Source organism: Aegilops tauschii, chromosome 1, assembly GCF_002575655.3.
Source record: "Aegilops tauschii subsp. strangulata cultivar AL8/78 chromosome 1, Aet v6.0, whole genome shotgun sequence".
Lineage (NCBI taxonomy): Eukaryota > Viridiplantae > Streptophyta > Magnoliopsida > Poales > Poaceae > Aegilops > Aegilops tauschii.
In genome coordinates, this window is record NC_053035.3 from 10050712 (window position 1) to 10072462 (window position 21751).

Below are 21751 nucleotides of genomic sequence, written 5' to 3' on the forward strand. Positions count from 1 at the left end.
GTCGCTGTCAGCCGTAGTAGAAAGCCCGTCCAGTGCCTGCTAGCTAGTATGATAAGATGGCATCGACGTGGTATACAAATCCAAGCAACAAGGGGGCATGTGCCTCATCCCTACCACTTGTCCTCCACCACCACATGTGCCTTATCCCTCCCACACCGCATGAACTTGCTTCTTATCTCTCTGCTCCTTTCAAGGCCACCGCAAAGCTAATCTCTTGATCCTTCTCCAACCAAGCTGTCGCCACCAACGTACATGTTCTAGCCTCTGAGGGGATTCCAAAGGCCACCTACTTTCAAACAAACTAGCTAGTTTCCCCCTGTGACCCAAACGGAGCCCTTAAATTTCGTTTCAGATTATTTTTAAGATAATTGAGTGACTAACTGGGTCTCATACTCAACATAAGTTAATCAGCTTATTGCACCCATCGTAAATTATTGGTGATAAATAAATAGCAAATACATATATATACTAGTGTTGACTCGCCCGTTGGCCGTTGCTGAGCTTTTGCACTGAGCATTAGTTGGCAGTACTACTTCTAGATCTATCAAAAATCAACCCACACAAACACGTACAAAGCAGGAGCAGAGAGCCATGGAGGCCACGGTGATGAGCGTTGGCAAGTCCGTGCTGAATCTGCCATCGCGGAGGAGGTGGCTCTGCAGCTTGGAGTCCGGCATGACCAGGTCTTCATCACCAACGAGCTCGAGATGATGCAGGCTTTTCTCATGGCCGCGCATGATGAAGGGGACGAAAACAGCAAGGTGGTCCGGGTCTGGGTAAAGCAAGTCCGCGACCTAGCCTACGATGTTGAGGACTCCCTCCAGGATTTCGCAGTCCGCCTAGAGAAGCAGCCCTGGTGGCGTATCCTTCTGAAGGATCGGCGCCAGGTGGCGAAGCAAATGAAGGGGCTCAGAGCTAATGTTGAAGATGTCAGCCAGAGGAATATGCGCTACCACCTTATCAAGGGCTCCGCAGGCTCTAATCCTTACAGCACCGATGGGCAGTCTGCCATCACCGGTGCCATGACAATGTCTAGCACAGAGGATGCAAGGCGGCAGAGGGAGAAGGCAAAAGCACATCTTGTTCAACTGATAAGGAAGATGGATGACCGCCTTCGAGTGATAGCGGTGTGGGGAACGAGTACTGATGTTGGGGAAACGTCCGTCATAAAAAGAGCCTTTGAAGATCTGAAGAAACACAACAGGTTTGATTGCCATGCTTGGATCAAGGTGATGTGCCCTTTTAATTCAGTAGAGTTCATGCGAAGCATTATCAGGCAATTCTATATAAACCTTTTGCAAGACCCAGTAGAAAATATGGATGCCCAAGTACTGAGGGGGATGGGAATGAAGAAGGAGAATGATGTGGTTGACGAGTTCAAGTCTTATTTGAATGAAAAGAGTTACCTAATTGTGATTGATGGCATGTCTACCACTGAAGAGTGGGATCAAATTAAACCATGCTTTCCCAATAACAAGAGAGGAAGCCGGATTATAGTGTCAACAAAGCAAGTTGAAGTTGCAAGCTTATGCGCAGGGCCACAGAACGTAGCGCCAGAGCACAAGCAGTTGTCCATTGACCAGAATACTCTTTATGCTTTCTTTGAGAAGGTAACATTCCAAAGATCAGATTGGATTTCATCCAATCCTGTTGATTACTTGTTAGCTTACAGAGGAAGTACAATACAAAGTGCTATGGAGTTAATGGTATATGGTTGTGTAAAATGTTAATCCAAGTAACATAGAGTTAACTGTATAGAGTTGTGTAAAATGTTAGTCCAAGTCATAGTAGTACGTTGTGAAACTGGTCATAAAAGTGGCAGTTCTGAGACTGTAACAAAACAGTGCTAGTTCTGCAAAATGAGCTAAACGTAAGCACATCAGGACAACCTTTAAGAAGGCCTTTTTTACACGGGTACGACTAGGGAAGGGAGCCACATCGGACCAGTACAGTATATTTACAAGAGTAATATTTTAAACTAACTAATCTAGCACACAAGTTTAAAACCAATAAATTCGGCAGATAATTAATTCCTTTTTGTTTCCAGGGCATGAGTTTCCATTGATACTGACATTTGCTTCAATGCATTTGAAGTTTGTGTCAAACGAACAGACACTAGTGTAATAGTTGTTTTGTTTCTAACGCAGCAAGAATTCATTTCCATTGATTTGAGCGATAACCGGAAAATGTTTCTGTCATCTGCGCACTTCAATTTTCTCTTGTAAGAAACTATAAGAAAATATGGGCTCCAGGTGGCTATAGTCGCTGTCAACAGAGCTGGCCCAAAAGTTGTGGTTAAGTGAAACATTTCTGAGTCGGTTTTCTCATACCTTCGCCTCAATACCATGTGGTTCCTTGATAATTTACTAGTTTATTTATGTTCCTACCTGAATAACTGAGTTGAGCCCTTTTTTTTCACTCATTAACCAATACGGGATATGATCCCCTGAATTATGCCTTCTTTGAACTCCAACTTACCTGATCAGGGTTCTCAAGATGGAGATTCGACGGAGGCCGGGTCTAGCAGCACAAACTCAACCACTACTGCCAGTCACATCTTGGTGAATAACAAGATGCTCACTCGCATGGAGACAACGCTAGCAGCATTTAAGGAATTTCAGCTCATCGGGCGAGAGAAAGAAAAATCAGAGATTATCCAACTAATCACAAATGGAGATGGCCGCCAATTTGAGGTGATCTCTGTGTGTGGAATGGGTGGTCTTGGAAAAACCACAGTAGTGAGAGATGTTTATCAAAGCCAAGAGCTCAGAGGCAAGTTTGAGAAGTGTGCCTGTGTTACAATTATGCGTCCTTTCAATTGTGATGAGCTCCTAGAGAACTTAGCTGGGCAGTTTGGATACGAGGATGTGGCAGATATGATCAGACATTTAGAAGGAAAGAAATGTTTGATTGTTCTAGATGATCTATCATCCATGAGAGAATGGGATGCAATCATCCCGCATTTTACTGCATTGGAAACATCAAGCCGGATCATAGTCACCACAAGGGTAGAGGATATTGCTAAACATTGTTCAAAGAAACGTAAAAATATATACAAGCTCCAAGGTCTGGAACTCAATGATGCACATGACCTCTTCATACAAAAGGTATGGATAGTGTGTCTTCATACTGCATTTGTTTAATTTGAAAATAGTTATCTAGTTGCCTAACAAAATATAGCTGGGATATAACACATGTGCAGGTGACATGGAAAAAAAAACAATGCCTATTTTTCTATCCAAAAGAGGGGATATAGAGTTTTTTTTTTTTTTGAAAAGAGGGGATAGCCCTCATAGAATTTATAGAGTACTAACTAAAAGTCTACTTTTACCAATTTCAGGTTTTTGACAAGACTACGGATTTGGATGAGCAGTATCCTGAGTTGGTTGAACAAACAAATATTATTTTAAAGAAATGCAAGGGACTTCCCCTTGCAATAGTCACCATAGGTGGTTTCCTGGCAAACCAGCCAAAAACAGCCTTGGAGTGGAAGAAACTGAATGAGCATATTAGTGCTGCAGAGTTACAGATGAATCCAGAGCTTGAGGCCATCATAACAGTCCTTAATAAAAGTTATGATGGTTTACCATATCATCTCAAGTCTTGTTTCTTGTATCTTTCCATCTTTCCTGAGGACTATAACATTAAGCTCAAACGTTTGTTGCGGCGGTGGATTGCTGAAGGTTACCCAGGTGTAGTGCGTAACAAGTCTACAGAGGAAGTAGCAGAGAGCTACTTCATGGACCTCATAAGCAGGAGCATGCTTTTGCCATCCCAAAGATCAATTTGTGATGGAAAAAGGATTGGCTCCTGCCAAGTCCATGATCTCATCCGTGAAATCGGCATCTCAAAGTCGATGGAAGGAAATCTTGTTCTTAGATTGGAGGAAGGTTGCAGCTTAAACACCCAGGGCACAGCACGCCACCTTGCTGTAAGCAGCAACTGGGAGAGAGATCAGGGTGCATTCGAGAGCATAGTGGACATGTCCCGTGTACGTTCAATAACGGTCTTTGGAGAATGGGAGCCATTTTTCCTTTCTGACAAGATGCGGCTTCTGCGAGTGCTGGACTTGGAAGACACGACAGGTCTAGTTAATCATCACCTTGAGCATATCGGGAAACTTCTTCACCTAAGATACCTTTCGCTAAGAGGATGTGAATCTATCTGTCACCTGCCAGATACATTAGGTAACCTGAGGCAACTGGATACACTAGATATCAGAGGTACCTCCATTGTAATGCTACCACAAACAATCATCAAGCTTCAGAAGCTACAACATCTCCATGCTGGGTTTCCAACAAAAGGAAATTATTTATGTACAAGGCATCTGCTGCACACTTATGGCTTCAACCAGCTTGATGCATGCACTTCTTTATGCTGTGGTGCCGCAACTCCTTGTATCATGATGGACAAAGATTATGGTGGTGTTGTGTTGCCAGGAGGGGCCAGGAAACTGAAATCCCTGCACACTATAAGGGGTGTGCACGTTGCATATGGAGATGCCGTTATACAGGAGATTGGAAGACTCAGCGGGCTACGCAAGTTAGGAGTGATGGGCATCAATGAGAAAAATGATGTAAAGTTTTGTTCAGCCATTTCCAATCTTAGCCGCCTAGAGTCATTATCAGTGCAGTCAGACAAGGGATGCCTAGATGACATTACCTCGCCTCCGAAGAACCTCCGGAGCCTCAAACTGGAGGGCCGCCTGGGCGTATTGCCAGAGTGGATCAAGAAGCTTCAGAATCTTGTGAAGTTAAAGCTGAGCTTCACAACATCTAGCCAGGTTGAGCAGGACGCTGCTATGGAAGTCCTGGGACATCTGCCAAACCTATCCATTCTCCGATTGTCGGGGTGTTTATTCAAGGCTGGAGAGCTCCATTTCCAAAAGGATGCTTTCAGAAGCATTGTGGTATTTGATGTCGAAGGCTTAGGGGGGATCAAGTCGGTGAACTTTGACCAAGGAGCAATGCCCGAACTCGAGCAGCTCAAGGTAACCGATGCTTGTAAAAGAGGTGGAATTGGGTTCTTTGGGCTGGATATCCTCCCGAGCATCAAGGAAGTATTGCTTAGCGTTCATTTCAAGATGGACCGTGCGGGTACAGAGTTAGAGAGGGAAGCACGGCTCAAGGAACAGTTCCGGACCCAGCTTGCTAGAAATCCAAAGAAACCCATTCTGAAGATGGAATGAACTATGAAGCCTGAACTGTCAGTGAGTGACTCGGTGATCATGCTCCTGGAGAATTTTCTTGCTTAGTTTCGTCTTCCAATTTCTCCTGCAAAAAATAAAGATGGGTTATGGCATGGATCTTAATTTACATGTGTTTAATTATTGTTTGTGCATGATCAATTGGTGTGGACTCTCTGAATAAACCATGTTTACTTTGTAGCTGATATATCTTGATTCTATTCATTGCCAAGAAAGAAAACATGCTGATCCTTGCTATACTGGCACAAGATGGCATCAATTTTCGAGAATTATATTTTGTAGCTGAGAGTTTTTTATTTATTTTCTTGTTGTTAGGAGTCTAAAGAAACCCATGAAGATGGAACTGGCTATGAAGTCCGGATTTGGCCATGCCTGAGTGATGACCTGATGCTATATTGTTACCCGACAATATTCCTTCCTTGCATCTTGCAATCTATTGCTATAAAGTAATTGGATTAAGGCCTGGATGTTTCTTCTGCGTTCTGTTGGATGGCACATGTGTACAATTTAATTGGTTGTGCTTGCTTCTGAAGATGGAATGAACTATGACCTGATGATCGCAGAAACATATTTTGCATCTGACAGGTTTCTTCTCTCGTTGCCCCAGTGAGGACCATGATGATCATGGCACTGGAAAATATTTATTGCTTAATTTCCTCTTGCAATTTTTCTGTGAAAATAATGACATGTTAAGCCGCTAAGGCCTGACTGTTAATTTACAACCTTGTTCAGTGTTATATTGGATGGCAAATCTGTACGGGTTAGTCGGTTGTGCTTCGCCCTGAAATTGTGATGTTAAGTGTACTGTTGAGTTCAGTCAAGTGTACTCCTTGAGTAAACCATGCTTATTTTTGTAGCATATTACTGATACAAATGTTTCTGCCAAAAAAGAAGCTGTGTTGATCCTTGATAAACTTAAATATTCTTTTCCTTTCATCTTGCAATTATTTTTGTTCTGCAAAGTAATAATGGGTTAAGGACTGGATGTTAATTTACAACCTTTTTGTTTATGTGTTGCATTGTTTGCAACATGTGTACAATTTAATTGGTCAAGCTTCACCCTCAATTAATCACTGTGTTGCAAGTGTAGTCATTAGGTCAATCCTGTAAACTGTTGTGCCAGAATGATGAAACGTTGCATCACAGATTCCTATGGACTCCCATGAATTTGTTTTGTAGTAGCAGATTACTGATTCAATGTTTTTGCCACAAAAGAATGGACTTCTAAGAATTATTTTGGAGCTGATAGGTTACCTTCTTTTCTTGTTACTGCTACATAACTTCAACTTTCAGATACTCCATACTCTAGTCGTCATGCCAACTGAGCAATGAAACCAGATTGTATTAGTAACTTCCAATTGTTACATCTCAATCTGCGGATAACATGATCATCAGGGAGTCTCCGGATTACTTGGCTAATGACCCACCTTAGAAATCTTGTCAGCCGAACATTTTAAGGTTTGATCATTTCTAGAGAAAAATCACTATCATTTAGACATCAAACTGACAATACTATGTCTATCACTTGATAGACCATACATGATGTATACCCTTTTATTCATTCAAAGAAACATGTATTCAGAGAAGTAAATGCCAATTTGTAACCTTGGAAGCCATGTCAATGTCCAAAACGACTTGTATTGCGACATGGAAGGAGTATTTATTTCTTCAACAGCGGCACATGCAGAAATCGGCGACCAAAACTGAAAAACAATGAGGATCCGGTCTTATATGAAAAGAATAAATGACAACACCTGGACCTTCTAAATTGACATACACTAGTTACTGTGATCCATACATACAGGGTAGAGTGTACCATGCCTTTGATCCCAATTACTTGAAATCCTAAGTCAAAATTCCTCATATTGGATCAAACGTTGAGCATATATATCCAGGTACCCCTGCAGGACCGAAGTCACTGTAACAAGCTCAAAAGAAGAAGGATAAAAAATAATGTAAACAGAAAAGCTTCACCCAACATCAATAGCTAGTGATATACAACATGGTAAAGGTAGCATGGAGCCATGGACTGCAGAACAGCTCTCTATCTGATCAAATCCTTGTGTTATTTGATTCGGTACACCTCCATTAAAAGATGAAAAGGAAGCTATTTTCATACCATGCTAATTAAGCTACGAATCAAGCCTAGGTTGTTAATTTGCCCCAATTCTATCCTTGTCCAAACCCATAGCCCAAAATGTTAGGCTGCATTTTTACACAAGCTACCAAGTGAATTTTCAGGATCGTATCAACTGAATCGACAAATCTTAAGATTGAGAAAGTGCATTCATACATGATCTTAAGATTGACAATCACCACATACACACATGCACCTCATAGTCAGACAGGTACGTTGTCTACAGCTGGACAGGTTCCACCACAAGGAACTTATCCAACTCTCAAGACAATACATGTTCTTTTTGCTTCACATAACAAGATATGTTAACGGGCTGGGTTTTGACAAAGACCAATAACCAGTTAAATAGACTACATTAACCTCACAACTAACAGGTTATAAGTTCTACTACATTATGTACATTACACTAGGACAGGGCACATGCTATGGCCTATGGTGATTAAGCACCAACCAAACCTTACTTACCAGTCTTACCAATACCACAGTATCTAGAGACGATAAAGATCACATATGGCGGTCTGCACCCCCAGTACACATATGACATAACCCTTAATTTCGTTCACGATTTGCTGCTGCTCGTTGATGGTTGGCCTTGCAGTTTGTGCGTGAAGAAACAGGAAGGTACGTTATTAGGCCGAGTGGGTTGGGGCTGCTGACGACGCTCGTTGGGAGGTCCTTATATTGTATCGCTCGTAAACCTTCTCGCGGTTCTCTTTCCACCAATTCTCAGCCTGATGCTCCCCAAAGCGCCTTTTGCTGCAAATTAGAAATATTTCAAAGAAGGGAGGATGTCAACGCTATTAATATTTTGCAATGAAATATAGGCTTGTCACTTGTCAGTAGAGCAGAAGCTCAGCTACAGACCGAAACAGAAGTGTGAGACAGTGTTTAATGTGAACAAGATAACCTGGAGTTCTCCTTTTCCGATAGTGTTTAATGTGGAAAAAAAAAGTGCTCTAAATATGATTATAAACTAAATGAACTGTCAGACCTCTTGTTGCATATGAACTCGCGGGACGGTAAAATATTGTCCAATGACTAATCAAGCAACTAGCATATTGCAATCATGAATATTCAGTGAGTTGTTTGCATGTGCAAATTACAAAGCTAACTTGGGGGTAGAAAGCATGACAGGAAATAGCTTAATCACCTGAACCGAACCCTCTTCAGCTCTCGGGTGCCGTCACCGAGGTCCTTCAGCTTCATGAAAACACCTGCTTCATACTCTTCCAGCCATTCATCATGCAAGCGCCTGGCAGCGCCGTTGCCGTTCACGCTAGAGTGGGCAGCAACACGTGGCTCGGCGCCGCTTGGAGCATGCATTGTTCCATCCATACTGCCTGTACTGCTAACTGATGATGGAACAAGGCTATCAAGGCTAGCTATTGTAGGAAACTTAATTTGCTGGACAAGGAAAAAAAATCTGAAATTAAGCAGAGCATCACATCTACAACATTATCTTGGCCCGATCTGAACATATGAAGGCCCAATTTTGTGCAATCAATTGGCCCGATCGACTTGAGACAATTCAATCCGGGAAGATTGCGCTGTCCGTCACCGACGAGCAAGAATCGCCGACGCGAAACAGACAGAAATGGTATACCTTGAGATGTCGCTGCTGCTGCTCCTCCGCCGAGCTCAGCTGCTCCCGATCTGGGACAAGGAGGAGACGAGAGGGCGCGGCAGCGCCGGATCAGAGGTGGGGGGGAGCCGGTGGCTCTGGCGGTGGCGCCGCCGGCGGGTGGGGCGAGAGGGGATCGAGCGAGGGTTTGGATGGGTTTTGATTGGATAGGGAGGAAATTTACAGAAAGCCACCGCATTTGCTAGGTTGTCAAATAACCACCGTTTTCATCAAAAAAAAGTTGAGAGGCGTTTTTAACATTTTTTATCAAACCCATCACTCCAGGATAGTATTGTACTCTCAATATATGATCTTTTAGATCACTACTATTATTTTAGCTGGACATTTAGAGTTCCAGACAGCCTGCCCCAAACTTGTTTAGGACTAAAGGCTTTGTTGTTGTTGTTGTTGTTGTTGTTGTTGTTGTTGTTGTTGTTGTTGTTGTTGTTGGACATTTAGAATTTCAAACGACACAAGGGGTGGAATTTTAACTCGAAACTCATGAGCTAAACGAGTAGCTCGTGACTCGGCTCGAACTCGATGACTAACGAGTCGAGACGAATTTTAATCTGAGCTGGTTAACAAAATAAGTTTAACAAGCCGAGCTAACCAGGTAATCGTTTAGCCCATTAATTATGCTCGTTAATCAGAAGGGACGTGAGATAAGTATCAATATAGTTGTAGATTACTGTCATTTATGGCGTGTACAAAGTGTTTCTTTAGTGTAAATTGTTGGTTGTTGTGAATTGTGAAGAAAGTTCTATGTCTATAAATATATTCTTGTAGATTAGTTGCATACATAATATGTATATTTTGTTATTCATGTCCTTACATGAGTCGAGTTGAGTTTAAATCTAAGTTCATCATGTTAACGAGTCGAGCTGAGCTAACTCGTTATCTTAACGAGGTCTAACGAGTCGAGCCCACCCCTAGATGACACTTTTAAACATTTTTTCTTCGGTTTGATTCTTCGGTTGGTAATTAATTATCAACTTTCTCCCTACGGAAAAAATAGTTATCAACTTCCAACGTGAACCTTCTTAGAATTTTATTGTAGGATTTTTCAAGTGCAGCGTTTTGATGCTCAGCCTACATGGAGACAATTATTTGAAACATTTGAAATACACGTTTCAAAGTTTCAAAAAAATTCCGTTGCTCAAAAAAAAGTTTCGAAAAATTCTGAAAAAGATGTGCATTGACATAGGCATGCGTACTACACCTGTGTAAAGTTTCATGAGAAAATACATTGATTCATGAACTACATCTATACCTACCTAATAATAAAGAGTTATTGCTTGTGGCGGTACGTCACCGAAATTGCCCCCAAAGTTACAAAATATTACCCAACGCTGCCATCTATAAGTGATAAAAAAAACATTTCACACAAGGGAATCACTGCGCTGTGTGCGCTGGGAGAAGACACAATGTGCCTGTTTGGGCCGAACCATGTCCGGGCGGCCTGTTTTCTAAATTTTGCTTTCCTTTTCCGTATTCATTTTTTTCTACTTCAAATAATTTGGGCTTAAAAAGAGTTTCCAAAATTAAGAAAAAACTGTGAATTTTGAAATAATCTTTTAATAATTCATAAATATTTTTTGATTCAGACAATGTTCGTGATTTATAAAAAATGTTCACATATACAAAAAGTTTTCGCAATTTTGAAAACAAATGGTTGGGAAATCCAAAAATATTTATGATTTTATTGAAAGTTCGTGTATTAAAAAATGTTTATGAAATTGAAAAAAATTCGCCAATTCAAAAAATGTTCATGAATTGAAAATTATCCTGAAAATTAAAAAACTGTTCATGGCTTACAAAATAGTTTATTGGTTCATAAAATGTTCGCATATTCAAAATTGATCACGCGTTTTGAAAAATGGCCGTTAAATCAAAAAAATCGTGAATTTCAATAATTGTCCCATCAATTTGCAAAAACAAATGTTCGATGATTCTAGAAATGTTTCCCTATTCAGGAAAAATGTTTTTTCAAATGTTCAGAATTTTAAAATAATGTTTGAAAATAGTACAAAATGTCCATGAATTTATTTTTTTCATGATTTTAGAAAATGTGCGAAAATCTGTAAAGATGTTCATAAATTTAAAAAAAATCACGAGTTTAGTTTATTTCATGATTTTTAAAAAAATTTCACAATTTTACGAAAATGGACTGATAGTGTATCTCGGTCATGCAGCAAAATATGGTCATGGCCATTGGAAATTATGTTTTTTTTTCTCCCGTTGCAACACACGGGCCGTTTTGCTAGTGAAAAAGTGAAAACCAATTGTTTTATATTGTGAACAGTCCATGCATTGTTCACTGTTTTCCGTGTCAGAGATTTATCTTTTTTCTTTAGCTAACGAACCAATGTATTTCGTCATGAATTGCAAGCATGCAGTATACATCCGGATTATACCATGCTCGGGCTCCAAAACGAATTATATCGCCCCTTTTTTCTAAGAAAGAAAGAAAGGTTAACCCGCCATCTGCATTTTTTTAAGATGAACCTGGCCTCTGCATCGTGAGATGGGCACATCCATGTATTGCTTTTTTTAGAAGAGAGAATGGAAGAAAAGGAGAATTGTCTTGGTGAAAAGATGATCTCTCAGCATGTCGGAGAAGAATTTTTCCTCCATTACAATAGATGTCACAACTAAATATTCTTTGCTAGAGATAATGCCCTTAGATAATTCATTTTATAGCACGCTTCTTACCGTGAAAAAGCTCATAGATCCTAGCCTCCAAAGGTTTTTGAAACCAACATATCTAAGTTTATAATTTCCTAAAAGAAATTCTTCATGTGCACATAGTTGTGAACTACCTGTTTGTAAACTTCAATAAAACAATATATTCATTTGTACACTATAAAGACAGATATGTGGATATAAAATAGTCTAATATTCTTTTTTGAGGAAAAATAGTCTACTATATTTATCCGACTAAGCCTGCAAGTCAAACTATTTATCCGTGGCATATAGAGCACATAGATACTACTATATTTATCCGACTAAAAAAACTATATTCAACCTCAATTTTTTTAATAATGTTTGAAATTATAAGTAAGACGTCTTATTTATTTACAAATACCGGACTCGCTATAGCCTAAGGGCAGAATGTATGTTCTCATTTCTATTACCACCTCTAATCATATGGAAGGCTAAAGATAACATTGAGAAATTATCATGGCAACTGATTGTGTGTAGCACCTTAAGAGGCTGTCTAGAATGACTTTAAAATTAGTGTGGTCACTTGCAACCACTCGAATGAGGCCTAATTTGTGGAAGATATATATCCAAGTACAATTGCAGGACACAAGTTCTTATGTAAAAAATAATCATACTGAGGAAAAGGATAAAAAAACTGGAAGAGAAAAAACCCTTCACCTAGCTACAATGGCTAGTGTGATCTATAACATGGTAAAGGTACCATGCCCTATTTGTTTGATCATGTCCATGTATGTACATTACACTGGGATAGGGCCCATGCTACAGCCTCAGGCGATTCAACACCAACCAAAAACTTGACTTATCATCCTATCCATATTACAGTATGAAAAGACGATAAAAATTGCAGTGGCGATCGCATATGGCGCTCTCAAGCCCGGTATGTATGACCACAGTTTTGTTGATAATTTGCTGTTGTTGGTCTATCTTGCAGTTTGTGTGTGAAGAAACAGGTGCCGGCGTGCAACAGGTCATCCACAGGTAAGCTAATAGGCCGACCGGGTCGAGGCTGCTGACGAGACCCGTTCGGAGCTCCTCACGTTGTATTTCTCGTACACTTTCTCGCGGTTCTCGTTCCACCAATTTTCAGCTTGATGCTCCCCAAAGCGCCTTCGGCTGCAAACAGGAAATGTTCCCAAGAGGGGAGATGTCAATGTAACAGTGAGTGTAGCAGAAGCATAGGGCAGAATGTATAACACAACTCTCAGCTACGCACTGAAGCAAAAGTAATAATTAACGTGCTGGACAACATAACCGGGAGTTCTCATTTTCTGAGTGTCAAATGTGGGAAAAAAATGTGCTCTAGAATATGATAAGAAACTACAATTTGGTCGCATATCAACTTGTGGCCAATACCATATACTATATGCTGTCTGAACGGTAAGATTGTGTCCACTGACTAATCAAGCAACTAGCATTGCAGTCATTAGTGTTCCATGAGTTGTTTGTATGCGAAAAAAGAAAAGTCAATTTGGGAGAAGAAAGTAAACAGGACAGGAAAGAACTTAAATACCTGAAGCGAACCCTCTTCAGATCCCGAGTCCCGTCACGGAGGGTCGTGAGCGTTATGTAAACACCTGGTTCGTACTGTTCGATCCACTCAGCCTGTACTTGGTTGCTGGATATTGATATTGTTCCTCGAGGCTTGTATCCGTCCTCGCCATTTTGAAGGGACCTAGCATCTATGCTGACATTATCATCAGCTCTGCTACTTACAGACAGCATCTCATCACTATTGCTGTGGGCTCTTCGATGAGGACGATCCGACCCGTGAGGACTGGTAATTCTAAGGCTGTGAGTGCTGCCTTCACTATTTTCACTAATATTGCCTAGTAATTTGTGTTGATTTGAGATTCCCCCATTCAAATGTGGCGATCGTCCAGAGTTTGGACTTGGTGCATTGAGCAACTCATTCCTTGCTTGGTGAACCTTTCCATTCATGCTAGAGTAGGTAGCAACATGTGGCTCGATGCCGTTTGGAACATGTACTTGCTTTGCTTCATTGAAATCATAAGCTCCATGTTCTGGTGGTAACCTCTCAGCCATGTCCTTCAGCTACAAATTTCAGAAAAAAAACACTCAATAATGCATATTTAACAAATATTTCTGGTGAAAAGAGGTACCCTGTTCTGTTTGAAAGAAACCCAGATGATAGATCTGAGATGTAGAAACAGCAGGAAGCACACATTTGGATGGGGTGCTTACCTCCTTTCTTTTTTGTTTCTGTTCGCACATGCAGTTTTTAAGAAAGAAATGGATTTGATCACAATGCATCATTTTACTCTCTTTTCTTACAATGAGCTATCACAAGGCCATTTTGATGATGCATTTGGCTGAAAAGAACCTCCAATACTCATGCAAAAACTATACTGTGAAAAGCCTATCATGCATCTCTACTTTTCTCGGCGATGGAAGATTTCATATTGTAGGAGAAGCACAGTTGTATAAAAAAATGACTATCTATTGTAATGCATTATGGTTTACGTTGATCAGTTGGCCCAATACAACATGATAGAAACCAAGAGAGCTACAGCATTGAAAATTACCTGTGCCGTTAAAGATTTTATAACTTCCTTTGCAGCTTTGGATTTTGCAGACTCCTCTGCAACCAGTGTCATGGCCTCTTGTACTTTCTTGGCCGACTTATGCAGTTCAAGTTCATGATGGTCACAGCGATTTCTCAAGCTGTCAACCTACACAACATATAGAAGAAGTAGTCTAAATTTCTTGCGCACATACATACAGTGATTATTAACACCCAAGCAAATTTCTATCTGCTGAATAATAAAGAAAATGAAGTAGATACCTGTGCACGCAGCCTCTCAACTTCCTGGCTTAAGAGCTCATTTGCTTTCACCAGATTATCGGTGGCACTTTTTGAGAGAGAGAGACCATGAGTTGTTGGAACTGGTGTTGTAGAACGTGGTGGGCTAGACCTGCGAGAGAAAGGGGAAACGGCTCTTGAACTGGTTACTGACCGGGCCGCCGGTGTTCGCGCTGCTCTCGGAACCGCTGGTCTGTTGAGATCCACGGCACCAGAGAAAGCGATATCTCTCAACTGCAGCAGCGAGCTAACTTGAGGATTCCGGAGAAATGACAGCGCGTCAGTCTTCTTCCCCTGTTTTGCTGCCTTGCTGTCCAGACTTCTAATCATGTCCATATTACTAGAGAGGACGGATCTTCCTACTCTAGCTTCTCCATTGGTTTCACCTGGTGCAAGGTCTTTCTTATTACTAGCTGAAGAAGTAGAGGCATTCTTTAACTTGGAGTAGCAGGAATCACAGACGCGGTGAAGTTTCCCGGGATTCGGAGCCAACGCCGCTCTCAACGCCTTTCGTGAGGTGCATGCATTACAGTGGACAAGCCCACAGTTATAGCAGTTATGCCTCTTTCGGGTAAACCCGAATGGCTGCCGACATGAGGAGCACTGGGACTGATCGGCTCCAGAGACCCATTTGTGCAGGCATATGGCAGCAGTGAAGTTTGCACCACAGGCTATGTGCCTAACAGCTCTGTCTCTCAATGCCTCGACCGGTGTGGGCACCTTCCGGTCCTCTATATCTCCATGGCCCAATCTCCCATTAGCTCCTTTGCCCCATGTAAAAACCTCACTTCTACTTGTCAAAACCGCAACATGGTAGGAACCACAAGCGATCTGGAGAACATGCTCACTCGCAATCTTATCTTCAACCAAACATGGCCTCCCATCTGAATTCAGATTCCCGAGCTGGCCATAAACAGAATTGCCCATGGTCCACACTTTGCCAGAAGTTGTCAAGCCTACGGTAAGACTGTGGCCACATGCGACCCTGTAAAAATCATAATCAATAAGGGAAGCCACACAGGTAGGCTTGAGCCGTGCCTCCTTATCACCGTGACCGAGTCGATGCTTGTCGCCATCTCCCCATGTGAATAGCTTCCCGGCAGACACGGTTGCGCTGGACTGAGTGACAATAACCTCTACAATGGCTGCAGTGTGCCACACACCGCATGCAACTGCAATGGTTTTCAGCCCAGACAGTGACTCTACCTCCCTTGGACATGAAATGCTCTTCAGATCTCCATGGCCTAACACCCCAAATGAACCATCTCCAAAGGTGAACAGTTGACCCATCGATGTAATCAAGGCTGTATGCCAGGTCCCGCAGGAAACATAAGCAATTTGGAGACCTTCCAGTGGTCCAGAAATCCTCCTGGGTATCCAGTGTCCTACATCAGTGCCATGCCCTAGAAGTCCAACATTGTGAGTTCCATCGCCCCAGGTATAAAGCTCGCCCGTTGTTGTCACAGCACAGGTATGAAACTCCCCACAGGCAACAAAATCTATGTTGCAAGCTGCTAAAGACTCGACGAGACGAGGGTGCACAGAATCTTCCCGTGTTCCATGGCCAAGGCGGCCTCCAGAATCTTCACCCCATGTAAAAACTTCTCCATTTCTTGTGACCAACGAGGCATGCCTGACCCCACAATCCACATGGTACACATCAAGGACTAAATTGGACTCCAACGGCTTTGGGAGGAGGAAATCAGTCTTCCCAGTTGATCTGACTACAGTGTCGGAACTGGTTCGTGCAGAGTTGTCACAAACAACTTCACCCCACACATAAACATCACCTAAAGAGTCACAGTCATCTTGTGCAGAACCATGGCTGGATGTGCTAGGGGCACTAGAAATGCTTGCTCTAAGAACATCCAATGGTGGCCCCTTTGTGTACATATTTGTCACACCTGATGTCCAAGTAACTACAAAGCGATGAGGATACTACCAATATACAGATACACCACCAACTGCCATGATAGTATCGTGTAGAATACCAATGCTGCTGGAGCTATAAGCCAGAATAAGGTGGATATCTCAAACACCTGCACATAATTAACAGCAAGTGTAAAGTCATTGTAGTGAACCAGACTGGAACAAAAATAAAACTTCATGAAAGAGAGAAAAGAAGCAAAAGTATGTGCAGATAGCAGGTTATGAGATGCCACATAACAGTAGCATGGAAAGCACATAGTACAAACTATATTCAGTGGAGGTAAGGAATTCAAGACAATGTCTCATGCAAATAATAGTAACCATGATGGCAGGGAGGATCAAAAAGCAGGGCAGGTTTGCAAAGTCTTTTATTGAAAAGAATGAACTAGTATTTCACTGGATGTGAGAACAAGTTCCCTGTATTCAGTGTAATTGTGATCCTTTATGGAAAAAAGGACAATAACTTCAGGTAACATTTTCTAACATTAGGAGAATCCCAATTGTACATCAGAACAGAATAGTTCTGCTGGTAACTTGAAAATGCAGTGTTACAGAAAATGCTGTGTAATCATTCTCCTGTATAATTTGGGGCCTCGTCATTCTCACCAAAAAAAAAAAAAAAGCAGAACTAGTATTACAAAAAAGCAGACCAGCTTTCCTAAGTCTTATATTGAAAAGAACGAACTAGTATTTCACAGGATGTCGGAACAAGTTTGCGGTATACAGTATAATTTTGACCCTTCAGGAGAAAAAAAAAGGACAATAACTTCAGGTAACATTTTGTAAAATTAGGTGAACCCCCACTGTACAACAGAATAGAATAGTTCACAAGTTTTTTTTTCCCGGGATAAAATCGAAATCTATACTGCATCATGAATCATCGCTAACGCTAACTGCGTGCTTCCAAATCTGTACCGCATCACTGAACCATAATTTCACAACCCTGCGGGGGTTGGCAGTAAACATTACCCCTACATTTCTGACAAAATCGTCGAGTTGTATCCTCAATTGGAGAACTTACATCCTACATTAGACAACAAAACCTTTTGCTCCTATACTACCAGATCAAATTACAGAAAAAGCAGGGCAGGTCCGATAAGTTCTATATTGAGAAAACCGAACTAGTATTTCACCCGATGTGGGAACAAGTTTGCTGTATTCAGTGTAACTTTGATCCTTCAGGGGGGGAAGGGACAGTAACATTTTCTAAAAATGGGAGGGAGAACCCCAATTGTACATCAGAACAAAACAGGATAAAATCAAATATTTTTTCCCTCCAGGACAAAATCAAATTTTGTACTGTATCATGAATCATCGCTAAACACTAACTAATCGCCTACATAGCCATATAATTTCATAAGTATCTGTTCTCTGCCTTCCCCACAGGCTTGGGAGTAACCTTACCCCCAATTTTCTGACAGATTGTATCCTCAATTGGAGCACTTTGCTCCAACATTACACCACACAAAATCTATTGCTCCTACATTACCGGACCGAATCGGCATCAGGTGGCACAGGCTACCTGAATCCCAAGAATCAGCAACAAAAAATCCTCAAGAACTACCAACGGGGGGTAAAACAGCCACCTTTGCTGCCGCAGAGCAAAGGCCCAGAACCAACCTCCCAAATCCGCATACAGAGCACAAATTTGTGCAGGAAGGCGGAAGATTTGCTCACCGGAGCCCCGCGGGGAAGACGAAGCAACCGCGCCCCGCGCGCCGCAGAAGAAAGAAACCGCCCCTCCTCCTCACCTCCTCCGCCTAGATCCGCCCAGCCGCAGCGCCGCCGTACACGGAACAGATTCGCCGGCCGCCGTACGCCGCCGGCGGCTGGAGAGTCGATGCGCTACCACCACACTCCCTCTTTTCTCTCTCACTCCTCCTTCTCTCTCTCCCTCTCTCTTTCTCTCTCTGACCAGTACAAGAAGTACTGAAACACACGGGTGACCGCCCTCACACTCCTCGTCCCGACCCTTTCTTTCTCCTTTCGGGTGGGGGGCGCTCTGCTCCGGATCCCCCGGCGGCGGTGCGGCGGCGGCGGTGGCCTGCCTAGTTAGTCGCCGTCATCATCATCACCCCACCCACGCACACACGCGCGCACATGCGCCTCTTGTGTTCTTGCTTTGGACTCTTCACTCCACTCCACTCACTCTGCCTGCCTAAGCTCGCTTGTTTTCTAAGCCACCCTCTGCTTAGTAGTTAACCACCTCTCTCAATGCTGCCACCATTGCCAGTGGAAAAGTAACCCAACCAGCTGGGCCTGCTTTGGCATGTTCCTTGTGGCTTTCTTTAATCACAATCACACTGCTGTGCTATGTGTTTAGTTTCTATTGGGATCTGGATCCTCTTGTTCTTGCCACCATTCCTCTCATCTACTAGTTATGTGCTCTTTTTTGTCTTCAGAAGAGAAATTGATTGTTTCGTGTATGAGTATCGCCGCCGAAAAAGATCGGTGTGTTGATAATGTGGTTTTCTTTTGTCTCGGAGAGAGAAAAATCATCTCGCATAACTCCGCGGAAAATTTGATGTGTCGATGAAGTGGTGGTTTAGGTGGGTGATTTGGTCATTTGGTTGGTTTTTATCAGGCTTGGTTTGCTGCTGTTCAATTATGGCCCGCTAAACATATTTTATACTCTTGTCACACTTTAGCTGAATCCTAATTTATCCGTTTCTTCTTTTTTCAGGCACAATATCTCATATACATATCCTGGTGTATTATTGGCTTATTGCTATCCCTTGTAAAGAAAACGCATTGCCCAACCAAAAAGAAATATACTACCAGTACTTGACAGAATGTGTTGATGATGCTACAATACATGTGTTTTGGCGCTAGTGGGGTGATTTGGTCATTTGGCTGGGCAGGATTAATGAATGGTGGTGCTGCTTTTGAGAAGATCGCTAGATTAATAGAATCTAGGTTGGAAAATGCAGGGCAAAAACCAGTATAAAATCTTGTAAGCAACTTGATGCTGCTAGTAGTAATATATTGACATGAGCAGCTAGATTGTTGTACCAAAATCAGCAAAGAGATCAGGAGGGCTCTGCTTCCATAAGAAGCCTTTTTCTTGGAGGCAGCAACCACCACCTGTCCTGTCCCCCCCGTATAGATGCAAGAGAATGTCTGCAGCGACGACTTTGTTATTAGGGATACAATGTGGAGTACTAACACAAGATCATCTAGAAATTGAGACCAGATAAGCTTTGCTGCAAATTTAATCAATCAGTTAATGGAGGCTGTGCGTCGGTCAGTGCATCCATGTGTAGGTGTGCTGTCCTGGATCGATGCATTTAAGATGGTTGATCCAAGAGGGGGCACAAGATCTGTCTGAAATATGTATGGAACACCACCATCTTGAATTGTCACTACTTCACTTCATGTGTGGCCAGTGAACATTGAATGTGCTGCTGCTGGTACGTGTGGTAGTATGTTGGAGTGGAGCTCACATATGAGGCATGACTCACCATAAATTTGAATTTGAGGAGTACTGTCCACTGTGTAACATGTGTGGACATGTATGGAACACATGTCTTGAATTTGTCTGAAATATGTATAGAACACCACCATCTTGAATTTCATGATTTTTATTTCTTCCTTTGAAAAAGAGGCCGGTTTTTTAGGTTTGAGCAGGGGAAAGTTTTTTGAGGTTTGAGGTTTGAGCAGGGGTTTACAAGGCCCGTCTTGGAAACACTGGTACCAAGACAAAAGCGAGAAAGCAGAGGATTGATACTGATTTTTTATTTGATGCAGAAAGATGCTAGAAGCGAGGGGGGAAAGGCCCGCACGCATGCCAAGGAATTAATGTTGATTTGGAAAGCAAGAGAAATGGAGTAAAAAAAAAGCCGGCATGATTAAGATAGAGGAAAGCGTACATTTCTATTCGTTGTTCTGAATTTGGGAGGTTTGGGAAGTGGCCTAATAAACACGAAGCGGAGGGAGCATCATATTTTATTTGTTATTTTGGACACTAGTTCTCTCCGAATGACCATTATATTGCTCTCTAACTGTGCTTTAGTAAAATGTTCAAAATCTAATTCAGTAAGGAATTTTTTACTGGACAAATCTAGTCTTGTTAGTAATAACATTTGGACATATTAGCGGTCAAATTTTAGCTGCCGTACACATCCTAAGATTGTGTGTTTCCATTTAAAAAGTATGAAGGGAATGTGTCTTTCTGGCCATACAAATTCGCTAGTTTTCTTCACCCGGATTAACTACTAACTTATCATCGATCAATTCGACGGATGAACAAGTGGATCACTGTCAGTACTACCTTGTGTTCCTTGACGACAATTCATACAATTGGCGTTTCCTTGGTTAGGCCGCATGTGATTGCTATCTGACGACAAGATAGAGAGATTATCTCTTACTCTGTGCAGCTAATCAAGGGGGGCAATAATTCCATGAGGCCCATGCATGCATGTACGCGACGCAAGCATGTGATTCCGCCGCCATGAAATGCCAAGAGAAGAGCTGAAAAACTCGATGATGTGTCATGGTCCAAGAGCCTATATATGTGTAGCCTCCCATGCATGTGATGGCCATGTATCATTCTTGGCAAGTAGGCAGATCATCACATCATGTACGTCCTTGAAGCCTCCAAGCAGCAAGAGGACAGGGGTAGACATGTCGCTCAACCGAAGGTGCAATGCAGATGGATGGCGGTGTGATGGTGATGCGAGATTTGGTGCGTGCGTGGCTTCATGCCTTTGTTGTGTATCAATCATGCATGTTGTGTTGGGGTTGGACTGGACATTTGTAGGTTGGAAAAAGATCGAGATGATCTTAGTTGTCACATATCCTCCAACTAGTAGAAAGAGAAAGTCGCTAAGATTAAAGCTTCCAACTCAAACTGTTTGTGGGTCATGATTACTTACCACGGACGTAGTTTGCACATTTCGTTATTTTTCTCATTTTTTTCATAATCACAAATGTCTTGTGTGGTTGCAGCACATCTCAACAATAATACAATCATTACGATAATAATACCCAAAATATGGGACATATTAGTCGGCCTCACCAAGGACGTGTGTCCCCTAATTCGTCACATGTGACCCCTTAGTGCCACATGTGTTTCTATCACCGATAATGACGTCACAATGAATACCGATACATATTACATCGCCATCCACGTTGTCGTCATTATCTCCTACTCGTTTCATGTATCTTGAGCAATGAAAAAAATAGCGCGCTACAGCAAAATAGCGGCGACCTCAAAATATGCTATTAGCGTGCTATATCGCGCTATAGCGTGCTATTAGCGAGACATTGTACATCGATATATTTAGCGAGGCAATTCTCAATACGCTATAGCGT

General features: G+C 42.0%; 2 protein-coding genes and 1 pseudogene across 9 annotated transcripts; 1 reads left to right on the top strand and 2 right to left on the bottom strand.

The window, feature by feature from the left end:
- Window positions 1–315: 315 nt before the first annotated feature.
- Window positions 316–6102, top strand: LOC109747998 (disease resistance protein PIK6-NP-like; annotated as a pseudogene).
- LOC109748002 (PH, RCC1 and FYVE domains-containing protein 1) lies at window positions 3030–9182 on the bottom strand. 8 transcript variants are annotated; one of them, XR_012194557.1, is made up of 7 exons: window positions 8947–9182; window positions 8494–8695; window positions 7809–8099; window positions 7028–7107; window positions 6812–6909; window positions 6461–6527; window positions 5052–5273 (listed from the first exon to the last, which is right to left on the bottom strand). XR_012194557.1 is itself a non-coding variant. In XM_020307055.4 (3 exons), the coding sequence occupies exons 1-3, from the start codon at window positions 9161–9163 to the stop codon at window positions 7973–7975; spliced, it is 546 nt and encodes a 181-aa protein (XP_020162644.2). In that variant the 5' UTR covers window positions 9164–9182; the 3' UTR covers window positions 7482–7972. The 8 variants fall into 8 exon arrangements, 1 of the variants encoding a protein (XP_020162644.2); XR_005770571.2 differs by having other exon boundaries at window positions 7023–7107; XR_005770559.2 differs by having other exon boundaries at window positions 7009–7107.
- Window positions 9183–12329: 3147 nt separating this feature from the next.
- LOC109747999 (PH, RCC1 and FYVE domains-containing protein 1) lies at window positions 12330–18608 on the bottom strand. The gene is made up of 5 exons (XM_020307053.4): window positions 18116–18608; window positions 14492–16548; window positions 14232–14378; window positions 13199–13740; window positions 12330–12801 (listed from the first exon to the last, which is right to left on the bottom strand). Exons 2-5 carry the CDS (start codon window positions 16400–16402, stop codon window positions 12672–12674), a joined length of 2730 nt encoding a protein of 909 aa, XP_020162642.1. The 5' UTR covers window positions 16403–16548; window positions 18116–18608; the 3' UTR covers window positions 12330–12671.
- Between the last annotated feature and the right edge of the window lie 3143 nt (window positions 18609–21751).